This window comes from Megalopta genalis, chromosome 2, assembly GCF_051020955.1.
Source record: "Megalopta genalis isolate 19385.01 chromosome 2, iyMegGena1_principal, whole genome shotgun sequence".
NCBI lineage: Eukaryota > Metazoa > Arthropoda > Insecta > Hymenoptera > Halictidae > Megalopta > Megalopta genalis.
Window position 1 is genome coordinate 38,749,018 of NC_135014.1, and position 13,388 is coordinate 38,762,405.

Below are 13,388 nucleotides of genomic sequence, written 5' to 3' on the forward strand. Positions count from 1 at the left end.
TTGTTTGTTAAAATTATTTGGCATATTTTTTTAACATGAAATATTATACAAAAATTATTGAATTGCGCATATACATTCATTAAACGATGTTTAATAGATTAATTGCGAACAATCGAACAATCCTCAACTAGATTTAGTTATAAATAATTTAGGAAAGATTTCGAACTTATCATGGAAGATATCGGTACAACCATAATTTGAAGTTGATAAATAACACTAGACGAACACACAGGATTCGACGACACAAAATTTCATTGATTACTGATAATCCTATTCGCTTAAATTATAAACGTAGAATAAACCGGTATCGTATAGCAGTCGATCAGTTTAACTATTATAACAATTAAAGAACAAATGTTCGATGAAATGTCCAAAGATAAATTTATGATAACGCAACCTTCTTTGTAAACGGAAGCATTTAAAAGATACGAAGATTTCATTAACTCTAGTATAATATTAACACACTTATTATAGAATATAGATTCTCTTCAGTCCTATCTGTTACTGTATAACTGTGCACGTAATAGAAGACTAAATAAACGTTAATTTATAGATAATTAACAATTACATCAAATAATCGTGGTATTTTATGCATAAGTATATTTTCTAAATGACTACTGAATAATAGAGACACTGAACATCATTGATCAACATGATCATAACATTTAATGAATTACAGACGACTCACGAACTTAAAGACTCAATGAGATTCAAAGTGCCCGCATTAAGTATTCCTAAGCTGGACACTCGCGTTTCCGAATCAATTAATTTCAATTATTTAAATTTGCGAAGATCTTCATCTTCGTATCTAGTAACGTGCATAGAACATCCCTGAGTTAGGTTTACGTTAAATTGATGTTGCTTCTTTGGATATTCCTAATATCACGTAAGCATTATGGTCTTTTAGGAAATGCAACATTTCTTCGAACAAATTCTTTTTGTTTAGATTTATCATCGTACATACAGCAACACAGTTTTCAATAAGTATCGAATAAATCGAATTTCTCTATTCCGTTTCCATTACCAGAAAGACGAAAACACTAACCAAAAAAGTAACGCCATTAATAGGCGTTTCTCTGTCTTTTACTATCGAATTGTGTATTAACAATGACACATGGATTGGATTTTAAACCATGCAAACAGTTCTAACCTTGGACTGCCCTGCTAAACCCGAATAATTCATTTACACGCACGTACATAATTCGCTTACCAAACTATTTACAACTAATTAAGATAAGTAATACAAAAGTGTGGAATGTAAGTGTAATACAGACAAGGAAATACGAAACATTTGTTGAATTTTGTATAATATAAGTGAACAGATGAGTCACTGTACTTGCAGACTTAACAGAGTGTTAATAGTTAATGAGCCGCACTGCACGAGTTAGAATTTGCTTATGAAACGACACAATTCGAGATCGATCGAGAGATTCGTTACAATATCTTTCCCAAATCATATCGGTGCGTTTCAACATGTACTAGTGTAGATCGATCCATCCTTCCTATTCACTGTACATCTAAATATTCCATTACATGTATAATATGAGGTATCCCGTAATAAGCGGATTCCAATTAATTGAAACTGTCCAGTTGAAAATCCTAGGACAAGACCGTACGAATGTATATTGTATTCATTCGTTACAGTTCTAAATATTGTGCTTGGAAGTATGATAAATTTGGCACATGTTTGCAAGTGCTCGGTTCGTTCTATTGTTTTACTTAAATTTCCATTTCATTAGACTCAACCTATTATCATGCGACACGCTGGGTATATGATTATTCGGCGCGTATTTACAAGAACATACAAAAACACTTATTAATTTTTGTAAAGTTTCAAGACGCCTCGCCTCTGGCGGGAAGCTTGTGTTCTAAGTCAGTCCATAAGTTCGTTCGTATGTTCCTATATCGTTAATTCAAGACAGTTGAATACTCGGCATTCAGAAATTGACACTTCTCAAAACTGGAATAATTGTCGAAACTATGACTGACAATAAATCAGCCATTTGAAGCAAAAGCGATGTAAGTCAATTTTTTGCTAGGTTGATTTAACAATATGAAATCATATTTAATTTAATATTTCGTATGGTTTTTTTTCTCATCTTAAGTTGGTGCCTGCAAGTGACTTATATAAAAGAGTTGTGACAATATTTTATGTTATTGCATTTTTCAAAATCTTTAATTTATTCTTCGTCATTCACAAATTAACTTTTCTGATTTACACCATTTCTACTTTAAACGGCTCAAATATGCAATTTTCGAGAATTTAGGGACGCCAAAAAATGGCGTCCAAATTACGATATAGATAAATACTTCTTTTCAAAGATGTATATATAGATATAAGGTCCCGAGGGAACTATAGGTTCTGCGTTTCCTATACGATAAGAATGCACACGAATGTACGGCTGACTCGATAATATTTCTAAAAACGCTCCAACGACTGAACAAATCCAATATGGTCAAAAATCTCATTCTAGAACCAGCCATTTCTTGAATCATTCTAGACCTAGTTGATTTGTCTCTACCCATTCGTTTTCATTCCCTTATCATCATTACGCAGTGTTTCGTTTTAACCAGTCGTTGATTGTATCATGGTTATTTTTCAACCATCTGATATTCAATTCAGACTGCTCAATCACTTGCTGAATTGTTCTTGTAGTGGTGCTGAAATCTTCCTTGTGTTCATTTGTAAACTGCAATAGCTAAATATGAAAAAAGTTTGCATGAATCGAATTCTAAAATGATTAATATTTGCTAAGAATTTATGAAATAGAAAAGATTTGTTTTCATACTTACATCTTTGAGTTCGTATTGGGAGTTTATACCCTTGGTAGCTGACTTCACGATATTGTTGATAGTGATCGGGGATAATCCGAAGCTATAAAAAGTAAGAATGATATATGTAATAATGTAAAACTATGAATTCAAAAATTGGCTTGAAATTTGCTGTTCTTAAATAGTTTAAATGAGTCGTTAATATTGAATTAAAATTTAAAGGAATTCATAATCGGAAACATTGAGTTGAATGATACTTATAATATATACCAGAATCGCATCATTTCCAAATTTTAAAATTTATTAGGCTGAAATATGTATTCATCCCGAGTTTTAAATATTTTGTTTATATATTGCACATTTTGATTGATATTTTTTATTCATCCTTCTATTGGCTTTTTTCGAAGAAAACGTGCAGAAAATGGAACGAATACACAGTACAACCTAATACTTACAGCACGGTATCGCTTAAATTTTCGAAAGGAAAAGTTTGAAAACAAATTTTAATTTTTAAATATTGTTTGAGCAAATCACTTTTTGGGAATTTTTAACGTGACTATATTTGACTATCAAAAACGCACATATAAAAATATTCATTGTTCCACACCCTCTAGTTCACGAGATACCTAAAGAAATATGGTAAATGTGGTTTTCACCCTCGATTTCGAGGGCTGTTTTCACTCCCTAGATGTGGATCATTGTAGATAAAAGATACCTTTCAAATATTTGTCAAGAAACTGTATCGCATTAGCAGGAGGGTTTACTGTACTTCAGTCGAGTTCAATGTACAAAAATTACCATTGTCTCTAAAACGCATACAGTAATTCCTCCCGGAAATGCCAAATTTCGGGTTGCTGTGAATTTCCCTGTACTAGTCCTACGTCTATGTAATTTATTGCTACGTCGATGCTAAGGATCGACGAAGTCGATCAAGCGTGTAATCTAGCATGCAACGCGATTCCTGGAAGACAACACAAAATGGTGTGTTAGGTGTGAGTCAGGTAAGAAAAACCGCGGAGCTACAAGGTACGTGGTAAGTACTAGGCACGTGACCGTCGAATCGTGGGATCCGAATTGCCTTCGAATCGTGGCAAAAAATTAGAAATAAAAAAGTTAAGTCATCGTTTTTATTCTAGCATTACTATGTATTCATATTAATATACGCCGGCATGCTGGCCGCTGCCTTTTTTTGTCAACTGCCCCGAGTTTCTATAAAAACATTATTGGGAGAAATTACTGAAATATCTAATAATGTATACTTATCACGTTCTTTAAGAAATTTACTATTCTTTGAGACGGGTCCACTTGTTCCTGAAGAAATTGAACGCCAAAGACTGTCCAATAGGGTGATTGGAAACCGAGCCCAGTACTCGCCTAGCATCCTGTTTCCTGATACCCGAGTTCTCAGTAACCGTCCATTCCAAATATCGACTGAGAAGCCATGTTTCGTGAGCGCAACCAAGTGCATTCAGTAGCAGATCTTTCTCAGAACCTACGTTCGTCTGCTGGTACATTTGCCAAGCAAAGTTCCACTCAGTTTGCCCGCCAACCCGAATGGCAGTACAGTAAACCACAGACTTTAAGTTGGGTGCAATTCTGTGAATGAATTACATCAATTACTTTGACTTAATTATACAATGATTCTATCACGTCGCAAACTTTCTACACGAACGAATCTTGCTCGCCAACCCTTCTTCTAATGCTTATGCAAATAATGTAAAGAAATGTGCCGAAGAAATTACAAACGAGAGCTAAAAATAATAACTGCAGCATTTAAGCATTTTTTGTAACGTGTTTCGTAAAGAAGATTGTACACTGTTTAATATCGTGATAATAAATAATACATAATTACCACGTTCTGTCATAATACGTTCGCTGGAAGGTCATTCGAAAGACACAACACCATACAGTGCTTTAACGGTATACTAACAAAAAATTAAAAACGACCTTAAGGAATAAATCGGCGCCCAAAAATAAAATAATATCTAATAAAAAAATATCTACTCAAAGCTAGAAGTCGAAAGTCTCGAGAATAGAATAAAAGTAATGAGCACGGTTAATACTTACGGATTATTTCTATTTGGATTGGGCATATTGCGCCAATTATAAAACTGACTTCTGGCATTTTGAACGCAGTCCTCGTGACCAAAATTACATGCCCATGTTAGTACATTGATACGAGTTAACACTGTTAATTGTGGATCATCAGGGTTATCCTTGAAACCGACTTGTTTGTACACGTTGTCGATCAATTTCAAAATGTACACCTGAAAACCAATTTTTCAGTAGCATTTTACTTGTCTGCATCGCTGTATAATACAGGGTGTCCCAAAATTATGGTAATTCCGGGAAATGAAGGATTCCTGAGGTCAATCGAAGTAACTTTTTCCTTGACGAAAATGCAATTCACAGCTTTTTGTTTACAAGTTATTGACCGCGAGGCGCGACAGAAGGAGGGGGCTACGCTCTGGCTTCTAACATTTTAGCATCAAAGATGCCAAATATGGCAAAGATTCCAAATTATATATCATTACAAAAGTATATATATTTATTTACTCGGAACTTATCGTAACCAGGCATCTTGACCAGCATGTCATTTAAGTAATGCATGGCAGTGAAAGCAGACTTCCAGGGTAAATATTCAGTCTCGTGTGCCAAGTATGATGTGACATCCAAGGCGGTAGCATAATCTAATCTTCCGGCTCTAGCTAAGTTTAAGGCATCATCGATCAGCTGTGCTCGATTGATCGTTGATATATCTCTGAATGATTCCTTGTTTAATTGATTAATAATCATCTGCCAATTCGTCCTATCGTAGTTCACTCTGTAGTATCCTGGAAGATTCAATGTGTGTGTGTGAAAGTGAAATAGAATTAATGGTGTTTGCGTTACGTACTAAATGTAATGACAGTTATAACTACATTTCCTTGGAAATATTTGTGTGTACGATGTGAGCGCCGACAGTAATATTAATCCCGAATCAATTAATTACAAATATCAGTTATTTATCAGTTTAGTATAAATAATATTTTTACTTCGAGATAATATGAATTTTATTTTGCTGTTTATTTTACAGAATCTACACTAATGTATAATATGACACTTATAACATAACAACTTAATCTTGTGTTAGCTACTTCAACCGAAACAAAACAAAATTTCATCATACTGTCTTCAAAAAAATGTAACATGTAGTTAAATTAATTTATGAAAAACAATAAATAGTAATCATGTTTGCAATAGAATTTAGATAAAACGAGGAGCACGAGTTGAAATTTTAGAAATAATAGTTTCTACTTTTTGTACTATTATCTACTATCTACTAAATCAGGATGCTTTCATTAATGTAAATCACTGTAAATTTCGTTAATTATATGCAATGAGCCCCAACAATGGAATATTAAAATGCGGCGATATATATATGACCGTATATATTAAAAAAGAAAACGGTTTCATGAGGTCCCAGATCATAGTTCCAAGATAAGCGAGTTTTGCATGGTACGTCACTGCTATGGACTCCTATTGACCTGATACGTACGCGCCGGCGCTGTCAGCGGGTTGCCATACCTCTCGGATATCCTTAATTATTAATAACTTGCAAACGAATAAAAAGCTGACATTTTCCTATACTTAAACATTCTATGCATATTATTTACAAAATGATTGAATGTCAGAACATTGCAGATTCAGTTCAGCCCTGTATACTCTACGATTTCTTTCACAGCTGTGTTGATAAGCACTTCTTTTGTCCTGAATAATTTCGCAGAGAGAACGAGACAATTTTTGTTTCCTGCATGTCTTCATTTAGTTTTAGATTTAGAAGAAACAAAGAACATTCATATTCAATAGAACACAATCTTCATCAAAGCATGTCTTATAGTCCGTCATTAATCTCAGAGGCCTTTAGTTATGACTTCATATTTCAATTGAATTAGGTCACAAATTCAAAGTACTTGTAATTATAGAATTAGGTGACCTACAGTGGTATATGTTGCTTGGATTCTCGATAACTTCTAGCTTACCGGTTTCCTGAACATTGAAGATTGTCCATTCATTCGGACCAGCATTCAATTTCGGCATAATAATCGATTTCTCGGCTTTTATCCATTCGGATGGCTGGGTCTTGTTGAAATCTAATAATTTCTCAGTTGTATAGGTGATTGGTATCCACCACATCGGCTCAGTCTCGGATGTGGTTTTTATAGTACCATTGTCAAGCCGGAAACGTTCCTTAAAATACAAGAAGTAGGTTTCAAAAATTTGTAATGAGTGAATGGTCGGGCATATACTATTTTTAACGAACCTGCGTTAGCATTGCTGAACCATTCTTGTAATTTCGAATTATTGTGACCACCGGGAATCCAGTCTGAAGAGTCCAGGTGTCCATAATTTGCTTTATTGTTACGCTTGTAGTTAGAACTTTGTCCTTGTGTGCTTGCTTCGTTAAAGCGTCCCACAGATCATCCTGTTCCGCGCTTTGATAAGCTCTGATGCAATGATAAAAATCATAATTAGCATGTGCTATTTACAAAAATGACTAAGTCATAGTATACTCCAAGTTTAATCAAACACAGGATAGTTTGTATTGTGTCAAACTGGATGCAAATTCAATTAAGACTTAATTAGAACTTGTCATCGAGACTAGGTTTGTTTAGACCTGTGCTTTTTTGTATCGTATTACATTTCGTATTACTTTATTAATTTGTACGATAAAACATTTGCATTGAGCTGAACACATCTAATAGGTATTTACATAATAGACAATTTTGATATTAGAGAACCGGATAATCGAGAATCTACTCTACTCCATTTTAAAGGAGATCAAGAAATACGATTGAAGAAGAGAATGTTGTCCATTGTTTGCTGAACTTCAAAAAATATCAAAATAATTTAATGTATTGATAATTAATAGCGTTGTACAAATATGTACATCCACTTACTTTCCATTTAAGTAGTTCGTTAATCCTTGTTTGAAGACTTGGGTAGTAAGGAAATGATCCATCATTCTGATTATGGAAGCACCTGCATCGATAAAGATTGATGTTACGATTCATTCGTGTCATTTATTATTTGAAGCAAAAATACCACTATTTTTCGATTTTTCTTTTCGTGGTATGGCAAATATTAAAATGATGATAGATTTGAAGCAAACCTCATTCATTTTAAGTATACAAATATTGATATAGTGTTATACTCTAATATAATATTATCAATATATTTTAGTATAATAAAATATAACGTAATAGCAGTTGCAAGAATGGACATAATCTGTAGATTGTCATTGTTGAGACCTAGTGACCACAGAGGTACGACTATTTTAAATATTACCTGGGTAAATATTATAAATATTACCTTCCTAGGCATTAATAAAACTTAAACGTAACTCATAATTAATGACATTTTCGCGCTGACCACAAGGTGATCCTAGTTTTTTATCGAACGATAAAATTTTAAAAAATTTGTATTATTGCACTTTATTCTCATCAAAGTACCAAATAACTTTTGTTCAAAAAATTTTGTGTCAGATTGGCCTAGATGCCTCGTGGCGACCGTTAAAATGAACACTCTATATATCATATTACACATGTTGGTAATTACTCCGACTTTAGTGCCATAGTGATACTGCATATCAGTCTCGTTATTTCCTAACATTATATCCATAATAAGGTAATACTGGTTCTAAATCTATGCTTAAAAATACTTTGAAAATTACAATATGATAGGGAGACCGAAAAAATGAAGTCGGTTTCTATGAGAGTTTCAAAAGTACAACCGAAAAATACCAGTATTTTACGTTTCAGTAGAAATCCCTGGTTTAAACAAGCCTTTAACTCAACGGTCAACTGTACATAGTTATTCAATACCTTTTTCATATGATATCCTGTCGAAGATCTCACTAATCTCATCGGGATGTCCAACTTTAATGGATATAGGATGCGACGATTCCAAAACGTCCAGTCCAAAAACGATTTGAAGATCGTGGACTACAAACTGCTCCAAAACTTTCCAAGCCGGTTCCACCTAAACCAATGGAAAGAATTATGGATTAGCATGGGAATTGTGGGACGGCGAGGTATTATGGTCGAAGCAACTGCGGCACGAGCTTGTCAAGTTTTATGGTCGAAGTTTGCCAACTTACTGCATCCATGCCGACGTACTCGACGTAACTGGCGAACCCTTCGTTCAACCAAAGGTCTGTCCACCAACTTGGAGTTACCAAGTTTCCGAACCATTGATGAGCAAGTTCGTGAGCAACTACGCTGGCCACTCGGTGTTTGTTGTTACTGGTCGAAACTCCTTCTTGGTATAACAGTGCTGTTTCCCTAAAAAATATCAAGACTTACGTCCCTACATATCCTTACATAATTGCTGTAAAACAGAAAGTACAACTGACTAATATGAAATTAAAAACACCACAATATTATAATAAAATAAATTATAATAAAATGCTGTTTTATGTTGCAAGTTATTAATTGTCAATTATGATGCTAGCAAACAGAAATGTTGATATCTCAGAAACGATTTGCCTCTTGAATTGTTTACTAAGGCTTGCTTACTTGGTACAGCATACCCTATATACCATATAAATATTGAATGCTTTTTATAAACACTTTGTGTAGAGAATCTGGAATTGTGGAGCGTTTAATTCAAAGAAAATTTCGAGTCACCTGTAAGTGATCAGACCCCAGTTCTCCATGGCACCAGCCGCGAAGTCAGGAAGAGCTACGTTATCAATCTTCGGCAGGGGGAATTTAATTTTGAAGTAATTCTCGAAATACTCAAGAATCTTCGGGCCTATCTTCAAACTGTAGTGAGCTTGATCGATGGCCTCATTGCGTGCCCAGACTCGAAAATTTCCAGACTCCGATTTCAACATTTTGAAATCGGAAACTATGAAGGCTACCAGGTAGGTGGACATTGGTACCGAACGGTCGTAATGGTCCCACACATAGGATGGTAATCCTGGCCTAAGAACAAAACATATTATGCATTGACATTTACCGATCCAATCACGCATAAACAAATTAAATCGTGTTTAGTAAAATATTAATACATCGGCTGAAAAATATATTTTTCGTTAATATATTGAGCCCGAAGACTCTACACGAATGTAGCAATTAATATACTACGAATTTCCATGCATTTATAGCATATGCAGATTTTTAACATGCAAGGAAACGTATAAGTTGACGAAGGAAACTTTCTTTGATTTCAATTTTTGATCTTCATAATGGCTCCTGAGAATGAGAATTTTTATAAAGTATTTTGAGTAATATTTTATTTTTAATATTTAAAGGGACAGTATCAACATTTTTAATTTTTCAATTTATTAACTAAATTACTTTGAAAATTGTTTTGATTTTATGCAATTCCAGAGGTCATTGCGTTACATCGTTGTAAAGAGGCTGTCACTTAGTATATTTTCTATCAAAATTTTCAATATCTATTACTAGCACAGGGTGTGTTATATGTCACGCACTGGTCGTTGAGCACGCCTCAGGACAGAGCCTCTACTTCTAAAATTCAGACCTTAACAAAAATTCAACGATAACCATTTCCAGCTCCGCAATCGCTTAGCTGTGGATCGTAACAATTGATTGAATTCAAAGAAACCCGCAGTAATTACTCATTGAACGAAAACATTCAAATTAATAACCAATTGTCTTGATTATATACTTAAATTTATTCTTTAATATTTATTCAAGTCAACAGCTTTTTTAAATTTAAAATATAAATGTAGTATCCCATAGAATCCTTCATACATTTGCAATGTTATGAAGTTACTTTCACCTTGGTGACCCGTTCTACTTTCTTTACAGATATTGAGAAATCTCAGTGTTCAGATTTGTTGCAACTTTCATCTTCCAGTATTCTCGTTTCACATTTTTACATTGTAATATTTTACAGTCGTTGATGGGATGACAGCGCAAAGTAGATTAGAGACGCGAAAGAAAGAAGATGAAAACGTCGCATTCCAACGTGACAATAAATCTAAGCGTGACGCAAACGTCACAAAATCATGATTGTCATGTGTGAAAAATGTATGATAATAATATGCAATTTCATTTTAAATTATGCTGATGGCCTCAAGATTTCGGGAAATATCATCTTCGAAACAATATTTCTTTCAAGGTAATTTCTAATATTTTTTCCTATTATCTAAAACAATTAACATAGTCAAGTCTATCCACTTATGATACTAAATCTACGTATTTGTAGTAGATCTGATGATACATATCTGTAGATGTAATCTGCATATTTAAATCTTGTTAGTATGATGCATAAGAAGGTTAAAAGAGTGATTGTAATTTGAGACTTCTAAATTCCTGTTTCACAAAAAAGATATTATCTTAATTTTTCGAAATTTTAGCGAGCTCGCTATTAATTTAACGATAGAAATTATTACTACTATGATACAATTAGAATGTCATTCTCTTCTATGTGCAATGTACTCGAAATGGGTAAACAGTAGCCTTGCGTGAACTTTGTGAGTCATTGTATCTGCAATGACACATTTGCAAGGAACATTACCCAAGTGTGACACACCAATATTGATGGGACCTTGCGCTTAGGTAGTAAGCATAGAAACATTCAACTTGCATTACGTTTAGCGATTCACGTTCGCGGTATGGAAGTGAGATTGTTTTTCACGGTTTAATGCATGCGAGATTTTCGACCATATAATGAAGATCTACTACAAAGTAGAAACAAATCTTAAACATAAAGAATTTTTTGGCTTGGTAGGTATAATTAACTAGCCTGCGGATTCTTTTGCAATATAAAAATTGTTTCCATCGAATAGAAATTTCATTTGCTTTTTACTAATTTCAATTGACACTCTCAAATTTAAAAAATCTATTTATTGTCGTCTTATTTTTATTACAAATGATGAAGAAGAGAGATATATAAATCAACAAATATATATACAAATTTGAATAAAATCAAATATAGTATCACAATAGTTTCATTTTTCATAAGAATTCAACATATTTTATGTACATATCTTCATTTCTTGAAATTTCTTATACAACTGTGATTTACGACTCGTTGAAACTATTAACTAACAAAAGATATGTTTATCTAATTTTAATTTTTTAGAAATAACTTCGAAAATTTTTATTTGGCTAAAAAGTTCACAGTCTAATGACTATAAGAAATTGTCTTAAACAAAAAGTAACAATGATATGTAATATCTACATTGCACCCATCGATAAATCTGCACTATCAATTATTACGTAGATGTGAAAACTACGTGCTGCAGAAGACAATTTTTTTTCTTCGATATTACAGCGACGATAATTCAAGACGTCAATAACTTGAAATATTCTTTTCTACAAAAGCAGATGCATACACAAAATTTTCATGACTCCACCATGGTGTACCAGATTGTTACCAATAAATAGTAAAATACTTTGTGTTCTAAACGCTGTGCTTGATAATCAAATTGTAATCGCCAGATTTCTTAGAATTTGATTTGGTTGATCAAACCGCCGTTCTTATAATTGAAAGATAGTTTTAAGATATATTTAGGGTAACATTTTAAGTTAAGATAACTTTAAGTATCATTTGTCTGCTAACAACTAATGGAATTTTGTAGATTATTGGGTCTAACAAACGAGAAGCGTCATGGAACAATTAGCCGGCACGATTCGTCTTACACAAACAACTTGATTATACGCTTCTTGTAGATCCTAGAAATTAATTCTACGTTTCATTCGTGCCAATTGCTCGCGTATCGTGTTCATTTAACACTAAATGAACTGTTACGGAATTTAGACATTTTTCCTGAAAATTTTCTGACAATTAAATCGATTTCTAATTTTTAATAAATAGATATTGATGTCATCACAATTATTTTCTTATAACTTTTTAAAATTTCCACAACCTTGCAGAACTATCCTCGGAAATTACACACTATATTACACTTTTCTGAATAAAATATCTAAATCTATGTGACAATAATTACACAAAAATTAACGTTGACGTTAGCTGTCATTCACCAAACTTTACATACGTTATCGACATGTAGCTATACCTAACATTGTATTAGCGATTTCTAGTGGTAAAGAAATTAAAATATGAATAGAAAAAGCTCTGTTTGAAAGGGTGATGTGGCATAAAAATTGATTGGACGATTGTAGACACTCACACTGGCATCGGTTCTCCCTTTCTTGGCATATTCGCTATAGACGTCATGTTCGTCGGTCTGGCAATGCTGATCTGGAAACGAGCTTTCAAAGCAGGCTCGTCGAAGCAAGGAAAAGCGCGTCGTGCATCCGTCGCTTGAAATTGAGTGGTGGCGATCCATCTGTAATAGAAAACCGAGGGGAACTTTGGTAAACAGCCATTGGGAAAGCCTTGTTTACACTTCTATGGACTCCGTCCAAACTCATCCCATGACGATACCCCTGGCTACCGCAGCTATCAGAGACAAGAATCATGAAACAGACACTCTTCTATTCAACAGGGTCGCAGAGCTTAGGGAGATGATGTTGAACTGTGCAAATTCACAGACATTTCCTGCACCGGAAAGAAATGCCGTCCTGCACCGCCGTAAGTGGAAGTTCCGTCGAAACGAACTGCTGCAGATGGAATCTTCTTTACTTTTAAGAGAG

The 13,388-nt window shown here is 33.8% G+C and overlaps 1 protein-coding gene across 3 annotated transcripts in view; it reads right to left on the minus strand.

Moving 5' to 3' along the window:
- Positions 1-13,388, minus strand: part of LOC117225262 (Suppressor of ER stress-induced death) — a 61,588-nt gene continuing 48,200 nt past the window's right edge. For all 3 annotated transcript variants that reach the window (XM_033478660.2, XM_033478659.2, XM_033478658.2), the window contains exons 4-15: positions 12,923-13,081; positions 9,441-9,740; positions 8,912-9,095; positions 8,637-8,793; positions 7,713-7,794; positions 7,076-7,259; positions 6,795-7,002; positions 5,329-5,606; positions 4,840-5,039; positions 4,057-4,368; positions 2,794-2,875; positions 1-2,699 (exon numbers count right to left, since the gene is read on the minus strand). In XM_033478660.2, coding sequence (XP_033334551.2) covers positions 2,550-2,699; positions 2,794-2,875; positions 4,057-4,368; positions 4,840-5,039; positions 5,329-5,606; positions 6,795-7,002; positions 7,076-7,259; positions 7,713-7,794; positions 8,637-8,793; positions 8,912-9,095; positions 9,441-9,740; positions 12,923-13,081 — 2,296 coding nt within the window. In that variant the 3' untranslated portion in view covers positions 1-2,549. The remainder of the gene's footprint in view (positions 2,700-2,793; positions 2,876-4,056; positions 4,369-4,839; positions 5,040-5,328; positions 5,607-6,794; positions 7,003-7,075; positions 7,260-7,712; positions 7,795-8,636; positions 8,794-8,911; positions 9,096-9,440; positions 9,741-12,922; positions 13,082-13,388) is intronic.